At 44.7% G+C, this 19,711-nt stretch overlaps 1 protein-coding gene across 3 annotated transcripts in view; it reads left to right on the top strand.

The window, feature by feature from the left end:
• The first annotated feature begins 335 nt into the window (after positions 1-335).
• Positions 336-19,711, top strand: part of gphnb (gephyrin b) — a 72,454-nt gene continuing 53,078 nt past the window's right edge. For all 3 annotated transcript variants that reach the window (XM_084699717.1, XM_084699716.1, XM_084699715.1), the window contains exon 1: positions 336-399. In XM_084699717.1, coding sequence (XP_084555843.1) covers positions 336-399 — 64 coding nt within the window. The remainder of the gene's footprint in view (positions 400-19,711) is intronic.

Genomic DNA, 19,711 nt, shown 5'->3' with positions numbered 1-19,711 from the left:
CTTCAGCGCAATGCTTAAAGCCTGTCTGTTTCCCTTGAAAGTCTTCACAGGAAATCAATCGTGGTCTCCATAAGAATTAATCTGGAATCCACACTACTATCATGGCAGACGGCCAGCCGAGTGATGTGCGGTTTAAACAGCCCCCGCATTTTTACTTGCGCGCGGCCTGCTATCTGGAGGTGTCCTGATTGCACATTCGACACTCCACTTCTTTTGCCTAGGTCTTCTTTCCTTCCCTCCTCCCCATTATCATCCCCTCCCCTCCGCCTGAGTTCGATGCGATCGGCTCTTGGCTCTGCCGTGAGTTCTCAGTGCGGGCGACAGCGCTGCTGAACATGGCGTCAGACGGGATGATTTTAACGAACCACGACCACCAAATCCGGGTCGGAGTCTTGACAGGTAAATGCAAAATCCCCCTGAGGGATATATATTTCACTGAAGCAGCGTGTAAAAATGAATTTCCACTGACTGTCAGCTGAGTCTCTTCCCTGAGCGACGTCGGTGTATTTTGCGTGGTGGCTCTCTCCATCTCTTGCTGGTTTTGCAGCTTCGGTGATGGTCAGCGCCTTTCCAGTCGACGGTGATTTAAAGCCTAGTATCTATTCTCACCAGACCAGTTTCTTTGGACATCCTAGATATGACTGTTCCATTAGATACGCTGCCATAGCTGTTTTGGGCGTTTTTGCTATGAATATCTCAGTTATGTGTATTGAATTATTCATGTCTCGTATCTGCTTGTCAAACCTGAAAATACGTCTGACCGTGTGGCGTCAAACATGCTTGCCGTTATTGACACCCGACTGACAACAGCGTTTTTTAAATGTTGCCCACTGACAGCTGATTTGAGGGCATCAAATACCTGTGTTAATTGTGAGAATACCATGGCCATGCAGGCATTGGAGGATGTGTGACTGATTTGTGAATGACAGCTGCAATTTAAGAGCCAAGTTAACATGACAGAGTCACGGCTGGTTTCGTGGGTAGAATACGGGTAATCTCGGATGCGTGACATGTCACTAAATACAGACTTCAACGCTGACTGTCGGCTTACCGAATGGAAACGCTTAAAACAAACATTTAAAGCCAGTGAGTGTTTTTTTTAGAGGGAGTTCTGTTTGTCGTGTCCCTTTTATGAATGTTTCTTTTATGGAAAAAAAAGAATGCTGTCACAAAAAGAAACAGGGATGTTCAAAGCGAGATGGTTGTGGCCAAATAAATCCGCCGATACGGCTGCTACCGTTGCTTTTACATTACAGAGGTGTTTGGGGAAGAACGAACATAGCGTGATGGTGGGGCCGGGTGAATTTGTTATGATATCCTTGTATTCGTGATCGTCTGTGACATTCTTCGTTATGGAAATCCGTTTGGAAGCTGGTAATGTGTAGCAATGGAGGAATGACTGTAGATCCTGATATCTGCCAGGGAAACCCCGCTCCCCCCTTCACTCCCCCTCCTCCCCTCACGCTATAAAGAGAGAGAGAGAAAGAGCAAGAGCGAGAGAGAGAGAGAGAGAGAGAGAGAGAGAGAGAGAGAGGGGAGCGCTGTCCGTGGTGCTGAAATCGAGAGTCACAAATCAGTGCGTTAGGCTAGTATATGCTGCTTTGCGTTACATTTCTCTACGGTGTTTAATACACTTCAGGATTGGAGTTTTCCTTTTTGGATTAGCGAACACGATTATGTAGACCGTCAAAACGCGTTCATTTTTCTCAGTATCACTGTCACACGAATCCACAATTCCCTAGCGTACAGTGACAGATTGCTAGTTTGATCTAGCAGTAGTGACATTTCCTACACACATGCTGAAGTGGGGCAGGCACAAATGAAACCAACACATATTATTTGCCTTTTGGTATTCATACTGCATGTGGGTTATGCGTGCATATGTTTTGGGAGACGGAAGGCGGTGCAGAGGTAAAACGCGCTAGGGGAGAACATCTATGGCGCTTTTTAAAATTGAGTTCCAGTGTTTGATTTGAACTGTCATCTTATCTGATCAAGATTTCTCGTCAAAAATTCAAGAGGCGTTTTTATCATCTGGATTTTGAATAGGATACATTGAAGCCTTAGCCATGTTGTCATTGACATACACTTCTGACAGTACATTGTTCATGGTCTGCTGTTCCTTTGAGAAAATCACCACACCAACCAATACTTTACTGTATTATGTAAGCCTTACACTGTTAATGGTATATTATGCCTGCTCTCTGCTCAGTATGCTAATGCTGTTTGGTCCAGGGTTTCATCATGGTGAGGTGGGGTCAAAAGGCAAGGGGGGGGGGATTCCTCCCCAGGCAGGGTGTTGGGGGGGGGGAGGGGGGGGGGTTGAGTCCATGGTCATTTTCCTAAAACCTTTCTTCCTGACAGGACACAGTCCATCGAGGCTGGACGAGGTAGGGAGTTCAGGAGTAGATCTGGTGGGAGTGGGCTAGATTATGTGGTAGGAGTGGGCTAGATTATGTGGTAGGAGTGGGCTAGATTATGTGGTAGGAGTGGGCTACATGACGGTGATGTTTTTATTTCTGTATTTACTTACTTTGAAAGTTGTCATGGGGAATCTGAAAAATCTGAACATACTGTTAAGCTTTGTTGGGTTTCTAACAAAGCTTAACACATCCGTTTCTGTGTGTGTTTGTGTGTGTGTGTGCAATGTTTGCCTGTTCCAGTTTGTGTTTCTTCTTGTTAGAGTGAGTTTGAATTATCTATTTCTCTGGGGTCCTGTCTGAGGGTGTGGCAACCTTTCTCAGGCACACACACATGTAGAAACACACATGTACACACAATCACACACCTGTTTGCAGAGTGTGCTATGGGGGACCTCATTGGTCCTCTGCAAGCCTTGCTGTGTGTGTAGTTTGTGTGTTTAAGTGTGTTCTCTCTTTTTATTTAATGATACCAAGCTCTGGTGGAAAAAACAGCTTCGCAAATCCCCTAGTCCCAAATATAGCTAGTGTATGCATCCCGCCTATGAACAGAGAGCAGGGCTCAGTGCTAAACTATTGAGTTCATCTGTGTTTAAACCCTGTGTACTGTTTGTGCTCTGCATTCTACACGATTACACCAGAATTAGTTTAGTGCAAGTTGTGTGTGTGGGTCTGTGTGTTCCAGAGCTCAATCCACAGCCTGGCCAGGCCCATTGAATCTGATTTCTAAGAGTGTGTGGGTTAAGTTGAGCCCGTACTAAATAGACACACTCTATAGATGACATGCAGTCTGTAGCAACCGGCCAATGAGAAGCCTGGGAAGGGAAGCTCCACTCTGCGGCAGACAACACACACCTTTTCTCTCTCTCTCTTCTCCTTTTGTCTCTGGCCAGTAACAAGTCTGGGAAGCTCAGATATGTGTGGGAATCACTCCAGATGTACATGTATATACAAATGACAGGATTCTGGGTGCCCCGGTGGCTCACCGGGTAAGAGCACGTACCACTAAGGGTGAGGATGTGATGCAGGGGCTTGAATTATAGTCTGGCCTGGGTCTTTTCCTGCATGTCTTTCCCTCTCTCACTCCCTGCATACCTATCTCTGTCTCTAACTGGCTCAACTGACAAAGCTGGAAAAGGCCCAAACATATCTTAAAAGGAAAAAATAACATGAATCGGAGGCATACTCCCAAAACATCTAAATTTAGATTGCTCTGCAACTGGGTAATTAAACTTTTATTTTTGTGTTCTTCTAAGATCTTTCTCAAGCCTGTCCACAGCAATTTTTTATTATTACTGTTCTTACGGAGTGGTCCAAGAGAGGGCTGAGCTAGATGGAGAACAGACTATCAGAGAGAGGGAGGAGGTTAAGGGATTGGGGGTCTGATGGGAATTCCCTGCGTTGTTGAGATGGTTACACTCTCCGTTAAATCGTGAGGAACAGAGCTGAGAAAATTCAAGCAATGCAGGATGTAATATATTCAAATTCTCATTGTCTGCCTTTAAAATATCTAGGATATTTTAATATTTGTATCTGAATCTGGCTGTTTATGACAGGAAACTAAAACTGGCTTGTCGTTGGATCTTTCAGCAGGACAATGATCCTAAAACACACATCCAAATCAATACAAAAATTGTTAACTTAACATAAAATCAGTTTTCCGTCATGTCCAATCTCAATCCCCTGATCTAAACCCCAGTGAAAACCTGTGGGCTGAGCTGAAGAGGTAGGAACTAGCACCCCTGATGATCTGGAGAGATTCTGTAAAGCTCTGTATTCTCCAACCTTAATAGATGTTAAAGACTTAGTGCTGTTTTCTTGGCAACAGAGGTTGTACAAAGCATTAAATGTTGGGGTGCCAATAATTGTGGCAGACATGGTTTCAGTAACAATTATTATTTATTGATGACAGATTTTTTTTCCTATGAAACAAATTTATATAAATACAACATTGGATTGTTCTCGTTTTTTCCATAGTGACATGAAGCTAAATTACAAAAATGTGTCATTTTCATACATTTTTACTCTTTAATCTTTAATAATTATTCTGATTGTATGTAGTGTAATAGCTAGTACAGGCCATTTTACTGTAGGTTTGCAGGGACTTTGTCTCTGTTTTTGCATCATGCTAAGGTGTCAGTATGGTCAAAGAATATAGAAGCACAAGAGGCGACACAGATGCTTTTTTGGTAACAGTCACTAGGGGACGCTTCGGTAGTGCGCCACCATTGTGGAGGGAAAATTCCAACTGGAATACTGGACAACAGCACAGATAGTTAGCTACATACTAGCTAGTTATAGGTAACAGAGCACTTTATATATATGAGAGCCAGATGGCTGAGCGGTTAGGGAATCAGGCTAGTAATCTGAAGGTTGCCAGGTCGATTCCCAGCCGTGACAAATTACGTTGTGTCCTTGGGCAAGGCATTTCACCCTTGCCTCGGGGAGAAATGTCCTTGTACTTACTGTATGTTGCTCTGGATAAAAGTGTCTGCTAAATGTAAATTTTTTGAAAAAGGTAACACCAACATTTAGTGGCAAAATCCATTGTTACGTCTACGAATTATTTTAGATATGGTATAAGTTTAGCTTGCAAATACTGAGGATAGCCTAAGGAAGTTGAGTTAGCCAATGTCATGCTAGCTAACGTTAGTTAGCTCTACATTTCACTGGGTCTTGCAGCGCTGCTTGATTTTGGCCTACTGAAATTATTATGAAATGTTATGTACTAGCCAGTTGCCTACTTTAGCAAGTCACAGTATCCCCTGATAGTGTAACTGAGATGACACCGTAAATAATTCCTCTTTCAAGTAATATGCCCCAGTTGAAGTGTTGAGCATTAAATTAGCGGCACGGTCTGTAAAGATCTTGGGACAAAGCCACTTCTTTTGTGTTTTGCTAATGCAAAATACGGTCAAATAAAATCGGTAAAATAGACGTAATGAGTGGCACATAAGGCGGGGCAAGTAGGCTACATTTCTCTTCCAGACTTGCCCTACAAAAAAATCCACTTGTCCCAGACAAGCTATAATGTCGAGCCCTGTACATGGCTAGACTCTTGATACAGATCAGAATCCATCATATCTTGGACACCCCAAATCAGTGAATCTCACAGCCAATTTAGCGCAATAGAAAATGCGTTTCAAAGAATTTCAAACAAATCTTGTGTGGAAAAAAGTGGAAGATTTGTCTATAAGTCTGTGAAATAAACTGTTAAAAGGGATTTGAGTATCACTAGTCTAGTGATTACGTTATTCTGTGTTGTTATCGTTCAGGTTTTTTTTAACAAAGAAGCTGATATTAGTGATGTGTCGTTCGTGAACGATTCGTTCATTTTGAACGAATCCTTATAAGGACTCGGGAGTAACGAGTCCTCTCAACGAGTGATTCGTTCATTTCCCGACTCGGTCTTTCTACGAGTCTTTGGATCATTTTTCACGTGACCTGCATAGGCTCTGTACTGGTAGCTAGAGGAAACTAACGATTCGTTAATTTCCCGACTCTGTCTTTTTACGAGTCTTTGGATCATTTTTCACGTGACCTGCATAGGCTCTGTAGCCTGAGGAAATGAACAATTCGTTAATTTCCCGACTCGGTCTTTCTACGAGTCTTTGGATCATTTTTCACGTGACCTGCATAGGCTCTGTAGCTAGAGGAAACGAACGATTCGTTCATTTCCCAACTCGGTCTTTCTACGAGTCTTTGGATCATTTTTCACTGACCTGCATAGGCTCTGTAGCTAGAGGAAACGAACGATTCGTTCATTTCCCGACTCAGTCTTTCTACGAGTCTTTGGATCCTTTTTTCACGTGACCCGCATTGTATTTTTTAGTAGAGGAAACAGTTTCCTTATTCCCTTTCGAGTGGCCGTTGTTTTAGTAAGAGTGAATGATATTCGCTGAAGTCATCATACTGACTGGTTTTGTTATTTTCACTTTACATTTACACTTACAGTTTAGTGCAGTGTAATTGTTTGATGTGATAATGTAATGCTAGTGTGATAATACATGACCAAATCATACAAACTCATGATACATTGAAATGAACGAATGACACTAAAACATTTTTTTTCATTTTACTGAACGAGATTCAAAGAACCGAATCAGTAAAATGAACCGAACTTCCCATTGCTCGTGGACTGCCAAGTTGCTTTCACTCCAAAATGGTGTTAACGTAGCGCTGCTACTGGGCACTGGTGTTGCAATGGAGCGTTCTATTGGCTTTCAATTTTTTTCAATATACAGTGGGGATCGAAAGTTTGGGCACCCCAGGTAAAAATTTGTATTAATGTGCATAAAGAAGCCAAGAAAATAATTTATGCAGAACTTATAGCATGCACTGCCCCATTTTTGGGGGGGTTCTCAATCATCGTCTAGAAAGACCAGGTGATGTCAATCTCAAAGGTTTTAAATGCCCATACTCAACTGACCTTGCCCCAACAATCAGCATCATGGGTTCTTCTAAGCAATTGTCTAGAAAACTAAAACTGAAAATAGTTGACGCTCACAAAGGAGGAGAAGGCTATAAGAATATATAGCAAAGCGTTTTCAGATGGCAATATCCTGTGTTCGGAATGTAATTAAGAAATGGCAGTCATCAGGAGCAGTGGAAGTTAAAGCAAGATCTGGAAGACCAAGAAAAATATCAGACAGAACAGCTCGCAGGATTGTGAGAAAAGCAAGTCGAACCCCACGTTTGACTGTACAAATCCCTCCCGAAAGATCTGGCAGACACTGGAGTTGTGGTACACTATTCCACTATAAAGAGATACTTGTACAAATATGGTCTTCATGGAAGAGTCATCAGAAGAAAACATCTACGTCCTCAACACAAAAATCAGCGTTTGAAGTTTGCAAATGAACATATACACAAGCCTGATGCATTTTGGAAACAAGTTCTGTGGACCGATGAGGTTAAAATGTAACTTTTTGGCCGTAATGAGCAAAGGTACGTTTGGAAAAGAAAGTGCACAGAATTTACTGAAAAGAACCTCTGTCCAACTGTTGAACATGAGGGTGGATCAATTATGCTTTGGGGTTGTATTGCAGCCAGTGGCACAGGGAACATTTCACGAGTAGAAGGAAAAATTGATTCAAAAACATTTCAGCAAATTTTGGATGCTAACTGGATGCCATCTGTGAAAAAGCTGAATTTAGAGAGGATGGCTTCTACAAATGGACAATGATCCTAAACATACCTCCAAATCCAAAGTGGATTACATCAAGAGGCGTAAACTGAAGGTTTTGCCATGACCTTCACAATCTCCTGACCTCAACATAATTGAAAATCTATGGATAGACCTTAAAAGAGCAGTGCGTGACAGACAGCCCAGAAATCTCAAAGAACTGGAAGACTTTTGTAAGGAAGAATGGGCGAAGATGCCTAAAATAAGAATCGAAAGACTCTTGGCTGGCTACAAAAAGCGTTTACAAGCTGTGATACTTGCCAAAGGGGGCAGTACAAGGTATTAACTCTGCAGGGTGCCCAAACTTTTGCAGACGCCATTGTTTTGTTTTCTGTTATTTTGAAAGTGTAAATGATGGAAATAAAATCTGACTTTTTAACATATAAGAATGTCTAATCTGTAATTTGATGACTTTGAGATTTTTCCATCTTTTCTTGGCTTCTTTATGCACATTAATACAAATTTTTACCTGGGGTGCTCAAACTTTTGATCCCCACTGTAAGTTCTTTGGTATGGTAGTCAAGGAGTCTTTTTGGAACTTAAAGCAAAAACACGTACTGTCTGCCAACACCTCTTTCTTTCTTTCTTTCTTTCTTTCTTTCTCTCTCTGTCTCTATCTCTCTTTTTCGCTCCTCCTTCTCTCCTTCTGCAAAGAACACACAAATCCACAGCCACATGGTCACAGTGGACAGCAGTAAAGCAGGGAGAGACCACATGACTAGAATAGACAATGTGGGATCAGGGACACGGACACAGAATGAGAATTAAGTCTTCACTGCAAAGGAATTATTCCAGCTCCGAGCAGTGCAGGTAGGGGAGGCATCATCTCTCTCTCTCCCTCCATCCACCGCCCCCCCACCCAACCCCTCTGTATCCCCCCACTCCCTCTCTCACCCCACTATATCCTCCCTCTCTCTTTCCCTCAACCACCCACCCGCATATTCCTCTGTATCCCCCCTACCTCTCTCTCTCTCTCCCTCTCTCCTCCCCTCTCTCTCTCTCTCTCTCTCTCTCTCTCTCTCTCTCTCTCTCTCTCTCTCTCTCTCTCTCTCTCTCTCTCTCTCTCTGTCACCCCCACTCTCCTCCTAACCTCTCTGTATCCCACCTGTCCCCCCACCCTCTCAGCTCAGTAGCCCATAGAAGTCCATCATTCCTGTAGTTAAGTATTATTTAATTGGTGACGGGGGTTGGGAGAAAAGGCATGCACTGTTTAGTAGATGGATGGACTGAATCTCCTTTACTCTGATAGGCTCTTATCAACCCTCCAGAGAAATGTATTATGGGGCCTGGAGTTCCACTCCCTGTGTCAAAATGAGAAGGTGATTGAGAGTATGGCTGGCATACAGTACTTTATGGCCATTCTCTTATTTCTCAAAATAAGCATTCTCTAAGGTGAGGGTTTTTGATAAGATGAGATGTGACACATAATAGTTTTTTAGTGAATGAATGCCTCGAAAGTTTAGGTACTGGAATAGGGTCAACATTTTTGTGTCCGTCATTTGTGTTTGCTTGAGTCTACAATTGTCACAAGTGGTTTATCTCAGCCGTGCTTGATTGGGTGTTAATCACAAATGGAAGCCAGTTGGGCTTCTCACCATTTTATCTCTGCACATCTGAGGGAGCTCTGACATGAACATCTCTCTCATGTTCTACTCCAAGAGGACAGGTCATCAGCCAGCATATATTGCAGTCACACGCATGCACACACAAACACACACACACACACAGTTATTTATATTCCACAAGACAGGGTGGGCTGGGCCTGCTCTCCATCTTACAAGCACAGCCGAGGAGCTTTAGGGAATATGGCATTCAAGTGTTATTGACTATGGACTTGGTTTGTGTGATGAGTTTGTTGACTTTGGATGTCTCTTTTTGTCACTTTGAATGAAAGTGTCCGCTAAATAAACAGTGTAATTACAAAAATACATACAATCACATGGGGACGCCACATACTGTGCATACTATTCTTTTCTGTAAGATATAGAGGAAATTGAGTCATTGGGGAGGACTGATAATGTAGAAGAGGATCAATACTTAAGTATTATAGAGACAATCAGCATTGTTTCACACTGCAAGACAATTTTCATTCCTAGTCTGTGTTGACTGTGTGCTGGTGTGTTCCAGTCTTACCCCCCTATTTTGACGATCTGAAACGCAAGTATCAAAACGCAAAGCGCAAGTAACTTTGTGGCGTGACTTTAGCTTGGTTGTTATTTTGCCGGCGGGATAAATGACTTTGCGCCTGGAGCAAATCTAAAAAGGGTTGGTCTGAAGTAGCTACATTACTAATGGGTGTGGTTTGGGCGTAACGTGCAATAAACCAATCAGAGCATAATCTCACATTCCCTTTAAGAGCAGCGCTTGTTCCATGGCGAATTGCTATTATAACGGTGGATTTGCCAGGCGCACGCCAGGAGCGGTTCACAGGAGGAGACCGACGTTCTCGTCAGAGCCATAAAAGATAGAGAAATGACATTGTATGGGAAAGGCAGAGCAGTTTTCTCATTGCACTAAATTGCACGCTCATGCTGTTCATTCAAATTATTATTCTTATTTTTACATATTTTATTTTTTCAATTGTTTAGATCTTAGAATTAGTTTAACTAATGTACTTTTGTACTTAATTTATACCCGTTTATTGTTTGCACCTTCCTGCCACAGTAAATCGCATATTTGTGTAACATAAGCTTCATGGCGAATAAACCGAATTCTGATTCTGATGGGCATGGGAGAAGAAACCTAACCAAATTAGCTTCGGTTAAACAGTCATGGGAGGAAATTGCCACAGTTGTTACAAATAAAGTTCACATACATAGAAATTTCTTATGAAAATCTTTTTATAATCATTGAAGAAATGTAACACGCCATAAATCAAAACAATGTAACGTAGCTTCGCAGAAAGAAGACCCTGGTCTCGCCAGCAGTGCGCACGGACCAAGCTTGCGCCCTTAAAATAGCATCTGAATATTACGCCATTGACTTTAGACCACGTTTTTCCCGGTCAGTGGCGGAATTGTTTTTCGGAATCTGCAAAATAGCACCAGGGAAAATTTGCGCCGGAACGCGCCTCCTTTTTCGCTGAACCGCCCACGGGAGCGCAAAGTCATTTGACGTGCGTCTGTGGAGGGAAAAGGCTTTGCGTCGAGTGCAAACTAGGAATGACACTTGCGTCGTTGACTAAGTCAATTGCGCTGGGTGCAAGATAGGGACCTTAGACTGCATTGCCTGTGTGTGTGTGTGTTTTAGTGTTGCACGGCATACCAAAATATTGGTACTTTTCGATACTTTTTTGTCATAAACAGTACGGACCAAGCACCTCAGTGACAGACACTAAGATCGAGTACTAAAATGACAGGTTAGTGAATAAGCTAGCTGGCTAGCTAGCTGGTAGGATGGTGAAATACGTAGCCTATGTCAGGCCTGTGTCAACCCTACTGTATTGTAAATAGCGTGACAAGCAAGCATATTTGAAAATGAGTTCCAAAACAACAAATATATTAAGATACAGTTATTTGGGGGTCTCAATTTGGTGCTTTTTAAAATGAGCTGAGTAGCATAGCTATGAGCTAGCTACATGTAAGGTGGCTCAGACAGAACGGACAATTAAAAAAGACACTCCCATTGTAAATTTTGCAAACATAGCGTTGCTTATACTGTAGTTCACAAAATGCCTGTGGTAAAAAAAAAGTTGGGTTGCTGGAATAAGGTTTAAGTGGAGTGGTAGAATCATTGTCGTTTTGGCTGTTAATTCGAAAATCTGATCAACCCATGTGTATTGTCTGTTTGTGATCTATTAGATATCGAGTATCGAATCAGTATCGTATCAGTTTCAAGTATCGTTTCGATATCGAGTATCGTGATACTAAACTTGGTATTGGTATCAAAGTCAAAATGTTGGTGTCGTGACAACACTAGTGTGTGTGTGTGTGTGTGTGTGTATGCATGCAAATGTTCAGTGTGTGTGTGCGTGTGTTTGTATCCATTGTATGCATGCAGATGTACAGTGTGTGTGTGTGTGTGTGTATAGCAGCCCTAGTTACACCACCACCATGGTACCACAAAGCTGTGTGCGGCTCAGCTGGAATCGGCAGGAACTACAGAATGACGAGAGAGAGACAGAGGAGGTCTCAGATCTGTTCTGTAGTGAAGCAGCTATTAAATCTGCTGGTGCCTCATCTTCTCTCTCAACCCTGCCTCTGTTCCTCAGAGAAAGATACATAATCTCAATTGTGTCAACATCCGTCTGTTTTTCAGTGCTCTGACATTTGTTTTTGTTTTCTCCAGATTGAGAGAGAAAATGAGAGAGGGTGACGAGTCGAGGAAAGATGAGAGAAAGAGAGAGTGAGAGAGAAAGAGAGAAAAAGAAAAACTGAGAGAAAGTAAAAACAGGGACAACTCATGACAACAGAGCAGATGTGTTAAAGGAATTATTTACAGAAAGACTCTGGCTGGCGTATGGAGACCAGCTCAGTGACAGGACGTGACATCAAATCAGAGGTTCTTTTCCAAGAATAGTGCAGCTGTGATTGCCGGTGCCCCCACCCCCTGCCCGTCCACCTCCACCTCTTCCTCTTTCGAGCGCTGTAACAGTGAGCCGCGACGTGACTGCTGGCTGTCACCATTGGCAACGGCGGTTTCCTCTTTGTCACCCTGCCACAGTGTCCATTGGATTGTCACTTGTCCAGACCACTCCTCCTTCCACTGAACGCTGGCTAGCGCGAGGTGCGATGTGCTGATCGATGTCTGACACATGCTTCCAGGAATGGATCCTCCACTCTGGCGGTAGAATGGAAGTCTGTATATATAAAAAACACTGACCTGTAGCATATTGAAAATACAAAAGCTTGTTTTAAACAGACAAAAGGATATTGCCTGACCAAGAGAATCAATGACAGATGTTAGTTTTTTTCTTTAATATTTGTCCTGGATCTGCTTTTACCTCAGATTAGATAAATTGCTTCACAAACTGTGTTTACAGTTGCCATTGAATGGCCCCACTGATTGCATGCATAATTCAACATATTTATAGTAATTATATCAGTTCTTTGCATATTCATACATAATTTATATTTACATCAATTTGGCTAATCAATTGCTTATCACTGGTAGTTGAAAATACTTGATAATGCATGATACTTAGGGGGTCTTAAGTATCATGCATTATCAAGTATTTTCAACTACCATCTCTTCTCGCCTTTCGTCCTTCTTTTAACCCACACTCTCTCTTTCTCTCTCTTTCTCTTTCTTCTTCTTCCTCTTCTGCACCTTTCTGCCTATTGTTGAGACTATTTTTGGTGACACACCACCTCATCACCTTTCTTTTTTTCTTGGAGCTCTCACTCTGCCTGTCTCTCCCCACTTCTCCCCATCTCCCTGTCACTGTGAGGCGGTGTGCAGGAAGAAGGGAACATGTAAGAGTAAATAATGGAGAGGGCCAACGCTCCTAATGAGTGTGTTTGATGGCTGACTGGCCTGTGTGTGGCCAAGGTGTTCTCTCTCTCCTCTGTCTCGCTATTCATTATTCAATCTTCTGCTTTTCCCACCCTGTTCCCTCCTCACCCCTCTTCAGAATCACAAAGCCCTCTCAGATTGTGTCACCTGGACATCAAATGTTTATGGCCTCATCTTAGCCCCAGATACATGTAATGTGTGGGTCATTTTTGACCGAAATTGTAGAAAGGGTTTCCAGTCTGTTGTTTGATGTATATGAGGCTTCTCTCGTCTGGTTTTACACACTCTCCTCTTACACATCCCTTTGTCTCCTCCTCTCTTATTCTGTCCTCTCCTGTCCTATCCTCCCCTCCCCTGTCCTCTCCTGTCCTATCCAAACAGTCCTATCTTCCCCTGTCCTGTTCTCTCCTATCCTGTCCTATCCTCCCCTCCTGTCCTGTTCTGTCCTGTTCTCTATTAGAGTAGTGGTGTTACAGAGATGAGCCGGAGCCAAACCCCCGCCCATGGTAAACAGGAGCTCATCCCTGCATGAGTTTAGCAAGGAGAGGTCCTGAGAAGCAGGCCAACTGCCTGTGTGAGTGGATGTCTGTGTGCCGGTGTGTTTAGTGGAAGTATGTGTGTCTGTATGTGTTTTTTATGTGTGAGAGAGAGAAAGAACGTGAGAGAGAACGAGAGAGAACGAGAGAGAGAACGAGAGAGAGAGAGACAGTCTCTGCAGCTTCTGTGTTCTGACAGAGGGAAACGGCGATGTAATTGCTGACTTCGTCCAGAGGATTGAATGTAATGAAGGTTGCTGCTTACTGGCTGCTTCATTAGTGCATCTGGGCCCGGGGCACTCTGAGAGTGTGTGTGTGTGTATCTGTGTGTGTATCTGTGTGAAGATCCCAAGGCCTACCACCCTGGGAAATAAGGGGAGCGGAGTAGCACGCATAGAATTACGCATTAACACACGTCGACTCAAAACACACAAAAATAACACACGTTAACAGCAACTGTGTTGTATTAGTATCTCTTCCTGAAAAGAAGCATGAACCACCTAAAAAATGAAAGGTTCCTCTAAGGCAGTTGGAGAACTTTACTGTGAAGAGAACCAATGATGGATGATGTTGGTTTAGGACAGGGTGGTGACTCTGCCCATCAGCCTCCATGTCTGACTACACCATCAAGTATCACTGCTCCCTCCCTCTCTCTTTTTCCCTCTTTCTTCCTTTCTCCCTCTTTCTCCCCCGCCCCCCCCCCCCCCCTCACTCTCTCAGCACTTTTAATGACACAGGTCTTCCCTGTTAACTCATTGGGAAAGAAAAAGACCTTACAGAATCCTTTCCTCTGACTGTAGTGAAGCGACAGTCACTTGTTGTGATACATATGTAGCATTTGCATAATGTTGTGGTGCGTGCTGCATCGTTGGAGTGGCCGAGTTTCTGCCTCGCTGCCGTTCTGCTGATTTCACAATGATTGTCAGCGTGCTAAAGCCGCAGCTGGGCTAATCGGCCTTTGTTTTGCCTCGCCAATGCATCGCAGGCATGAAATGGGATTTCTACACTCGGATTGGATGTTGGTCATGGGGAGGCCAGCTGGGAGAGTGGGGCTGGGAGAGTGGGGCTGGGGGGTAGGGGCGGAGGGTGGGAGTGGAGGTGGGGGGAGCTCTACCCCTGGTGCCCCCGAGACAAGCGGAGATGCAGCTTAGATCAACTTGCCACTTAGTGCACAGTGTGTCACAATACATTCTCGCTCCTGTTATTGTTAATCAAGCTGACAACTGAACCTCTGGAGGCATGCCTGTCCAAACAAGGCTTGGGACTTCCACAGAATGGCCTTGTTCATGAATTTGCACATCCATTAAGAGAACTGGACTGTACAAGACACCGACAGCCATCAAATCTGTGGTTGAAAGCTGGCCAGTAAGTCCAGTTTAACGTCAATAAAATTAACCGTGACCCCCCTAAGCCTAACCTCAACCTGGACTTAAAACCCATTCCCCTTCCCCTCTCCCTCTCCCTGGTTGTCTCAATTCCTCTAAGAGACCATCGATATACTGGGAGCACATTAAAGGCCTTCTCCATGAAGCACCAATCAATACCTGATCTGATTAGCTGCCCCAATACATGCATTTCACGACGAGCCCTAAACGTCTGCAGGGAAAGGGGGCCTTTCCGTTAATGTTCTCCATTCATTCTAAACTACAGGCCACATATAGTGCTGTCCTCTGTGACCCAGATAGAAGGACTGGGGAACTAAAGTGAGTGTGGTTTTAGGAGACCATGTGAGTTGTGTATAATATGGTGTTACTGGTGGTCATGCTCCTGATGGGACGCTGGGATATCCTGAGTCAGCGAGTCTGTCCGGGCTACTGGGAGGGGGGGCTGTCCTTACATACGGAGGGGGGATCGGTCCAAAAGGTGCACCCAGGGTCTATATTGATGCCTCTGTGTAAGCAGATTCCAATTGAAATCAATAGTATTGCTTGGTGAAGCTGTTTGGACACAGCAATAAGAGATTACTACTTGGACTCACTAATTTAGAGGTAGGATAGAATGAAGTTTACAAACATATTAAGGAATGAACAAGGTCCTACTGTTTGTATGAATGCAGAGTGCAAACCATTTGCCATTATAATTTAACATGGGCCTTTGAAACAACTTGCAATCCGTCAGCCGCTTCATCCTAATTTCAGCATTGCACCCAGATAACTTAGTGGCCTGACTTTTTGGAGTCATTACTAGTATTGGAGTCAACTCTTTGTTGTCAACACCATTGTATTATTTTGCAACCGTATTGTCACCACCATTATATTACGTGGGTATCAACACCATATCATCGTCACATAATTGCATACTGTCTCAATATCATGTCAGGATCATTGGAGTGAAGTGACTTACAGTGTTTTTTGTATAAGTCATAAGACGCCAAATTGTTAACACCGTTGCATTGTGTGATTGTCAACAGCATATTATCAGAGCCAGAATATGCGTATTGAGTTAGTGTCAACACCATGGGATTGTTGACACGGACTGCAAGACACTCACAGTGGGAGGAGTCGTATTGCTCTGTCAGAAACACTAGTGAGACTTGGTTATCCAGCTAGGAGGGTCCTGAGGTGGGAACAAACTACTTTACAACATTCCTGACCCCACGCTCCTCTCAATTGAGTTGCACATACTAGGCATGCTGACGACTGATGATTATTTGTGTCACTGTAAACTGTATATTGTAGATTTATATAACATATTTAATTCCTTTTTTAATATTTGGTCGTTACCTCTATTACTGTAACGAGGCAATTCCCCCCTGGGGATTAATACAGTGTTTCTCTGCTCTACTATTCTATTAAGCTCTGCTCTCCTCTGCTCTACTCTACTGTGCTCTACCTTACTCTGCTCTGTTCTACTCTATTTCATCCACATGCTCTCTGACATGTCGGCAGAGGTGATGAGGTTGCTTCATTCTCAGAGCCATGCGAGGCTCAGAGCCCCTTCATCACGCTACTGTCATTAGAGATGTAACTCGCTGTCCTCAGCCCCTGTGACTCCAAATGAATATTCATGAGGGGTGTGGCAGTTCGTCAAGCCTTCCAATCATATTTGTCCACCCAGGAGCTCAGAGGAGACACTGGAAGAAGAGGGGATGGATGAAAGGAGGATGTGCATAATGGTCAGGCCGTGAAAATGGGAGAAAAAAAAGAGAAAGTCGAGTACCAGAGAAGATACTCCCATATTCAAGGTCTCCATATTCCCTACTTTGCTGTAAATTGTCTCTGTAACTTTCTTTCCTCCCTGACTTCATTAGTAAGTGTCTTTTCAATATTGATGACCACGTTAATAAAACATCAAGAGGAGAGGCCTTTGTGGGGAACTGCTGGCATTTCATGGAGTTGGAGTCTCCGGGTTTCTTTGGAATGATGATGAAAAAGAATGGTTCAGGTGAGGGATTACGAAGGGAGAGAGTGAGGGATGAGAGAGAGCAAGAGAGAGAGCAAGAGAGAGCAAGAGAGAGAGAGCAGTCGTGAAAGGTAAAAAGTGTATAAAGTGTCAAATGTAACGTTAGGTTCTTCTCTCTGAAAAAAAAGAAAAAAAGAACCTGTTTCCCTAAGGGAATGTTTCTTGGTGGTTGGTCAGCTGAAGAGTTTATACCTGTGTGTGTATCTATACAAATATGTATTTATATATGTGTGTGTATATAAATATATGTGTGTGCGTGTGTAGTGGGGCTGCACTGAGCCAGGATGCTGACTAAGTGCCCTGGCATTGGGGCTCTGTCTCTCTCATGTTTTATTTATCCCTGTGGAGACGGACAGGGAAGCAAGCTGCTGAGACTGGGGAGAGCACTGAGGGTCAGCACAATCTCTCTCTCTCTCTCTCTCTCTCTCTCTCTCTCTCTCTCTCTCTCTCTCTCTCTCTCTCTCTCTCTCTCTCTCTCTCTCTCTCTCTCTCTCTCTCCATTTTCCACCCCCTGCTTTTCTTCCTCTCTATTTTGCCCTCTTCCTACCCACTTTTGCTCTCTAGCAAAGACCCAGATGCATAGAAGAAAGGCCAGAGCTTTCAGAATGTTCTCCCCCAAGCTCTCGAAGGATTAACCAGTACTGTGTAGTATCTACTGCTGTGTGTCATGTTGTGTTCCACTAGGCTGGCTTTATTGCATTTTCCTTTTTCTCTGTCTGTTTTTAACCGTGTGTTTCCACACAGCCGTGCCCAGCTCTCCTACCTTCCTCCTCTTGATCTCTCAATGGCCTGGTCGCTCTCCATGGTACTGGAGCAGCTCTCCATGGTACTGGAGCAGCTCTCCATGGTACTGGAGCAGCTCTCCATGGTACTGGAGCAGCTCTCCATGGTACTGGAGCAGCTCTCCATGGCACTGGAGCAGCTCTCCATGGGACTGGAGCAGCTCTCCATGGTACTGGAGCAGCTCTCCATGGTACTGGAGCAGCTCTCCATGGTACTGGAGCAGCTCTCCATGGTACTGGAGCAGCTCTCCATGGTACTGGAGCAGCTCTCCATGGTACTGGAGCAGCTCTCCTCCTTCCCTTTCCTCTCTCAACACTGGTTCCTCGTCGATGCTCTTCTCTCACTCCCATCTCATCCCCACGCCTTCCCCTCTCCCCCAGTCACTCTCCCAACTCCCTCCGGCTCCTTCTCCCTCCTTCCCCAGGCTCCTCCTCCCCCCTCCCCCAGCTCCGCCTCTCCTTCTCCCCCAGCTCCTCCTCTCCTTCTCTCCCAGCTACTCCCCCCCCTCCCCCAGCTCCTCCTCCCCCTCCCCCAGCTCCGCCTCTCCTTCTCTCCCAGCTCCTCCTCTCCCCCTCCCCCAGCTCCTCCTCCCCCTCCCCCAGCTCATCCTCCCCCCTCCCCCAGCTCCTCCTCTCCCTCTCTCCCAGCTCCTCCTCTCCTTCTCCTTCAGCTCCTCCTCCCCCCACCCCCAGCTCCCCCTCCCCCCTCCCCCAGCTCCTCCTCCCCCTCCCCCAGCTCCTCCTCCCCCCTCCCCCCTTCCCCAGCTCCTCCTCCCCCTTCCCCAGCTCCTCCTCTCCCTCTCTCCCAGCTACTCTCCCGGCACCCCACTCCTCACACACATACATTCCTCATCCCCTTCCTCCCCTCCAATCTTTACTGTATCCACACGTATCGACACACCCCCTGGTTTTATTCTATACCCCTCTTTCCCGCATCCCTGTTGGTGTCTTCATCCTGTGTTTGGGCTCAAGTCTCGAGCACCCCCACCTGCCCAGCCCAGGGTGAGCGAGGTGGTGGTGGTGAGGGGGTGATGGTGACATGGGGGTCTGGTTGGGATACAGCCCTGCCCAAGCCCCAGCTGGGGGAGAGAGTGCACACTCTGCATATCGAGGCACCTGGTGAATATGCTCCAGCTCAGAAATGCTCTGGCCAAGTCATGACCTGACTGTGTTACATCGTATGAACGTTGGAATACATATATGTACGTATGTGTATGTATGTGCGCAGAATCAGTTCTCCAGTGTGACCTGCAGTGGTTGCTTTGCTGTAGAAGGTGTGTTTCACGAAAGGATCGTTTTTGATGTTGGTCCTGCTGTGTTTTGGGGCGGTTTCCTCCACGTAGGGCAGGAGCAGGTGGAGTGTTGTACTCCTAGCGTTATGTAAAACCCCACTCATTTAGACTTCAAATAAAGGAAAATCAATCCATTGGCTGGCTCCTCTCTCCAGGATATAAATAGCGTTTTTCAAATCTTATCTGAAAACTGTATTGTGGAGTGGAGAGGCTTTGAAATGCAGCCCAACGATTAGGATCCCATTGTTCCGCTCCACACCCCCTCCATCCTCCCGGCTGCTTTCAGTAAGCCTGGGGCCCTGTGTGTTTTTTGGGGGTCTCTGTATGTGTGGGGGGGAGGGCACTTGTGTGTGTTTGCATAAGGGTGAACTTAAAAGTGTGTATTGTTGACTGGAAGATACAGAATGTAACTGAGAGCAATGATTTATGTGTGTGTGAGTGGTACATCTATGTATGTGCGTATGTGCGTGTGAGAATGTGTGTATGTGTGTGTAGTACATGTGTGTGTGTGGTACATGTGTGTGTAACCGCTTTGATGATGGATGCTGTGCTCCTGCAGGTTACACTACAGCTCCACTCAGAATTAACAAGGTTGCTAAGATACAGTGAGCTTATATTAGATTAGGTTATCTACTGTTAT

This window comes from Hypomesus nipponensis, chromosome 6, assembly GCF_054491055.1.
Source record: "Hypomesus nipponensis isolate SF chromosome 6, ASM5449105v1, whole genome shotgun sequence".
NCBI classification, from domain to species: domain Eukaryota; kingdom Metazoa; phylum Chordata; class Actinopteri; order Osmeriformes; family Osmeridae; genus Hypomesus; species Hypomesus nipponensis.
This window is presented reverse-complemented; position numbering and strand designations above follow the sequence as displayed.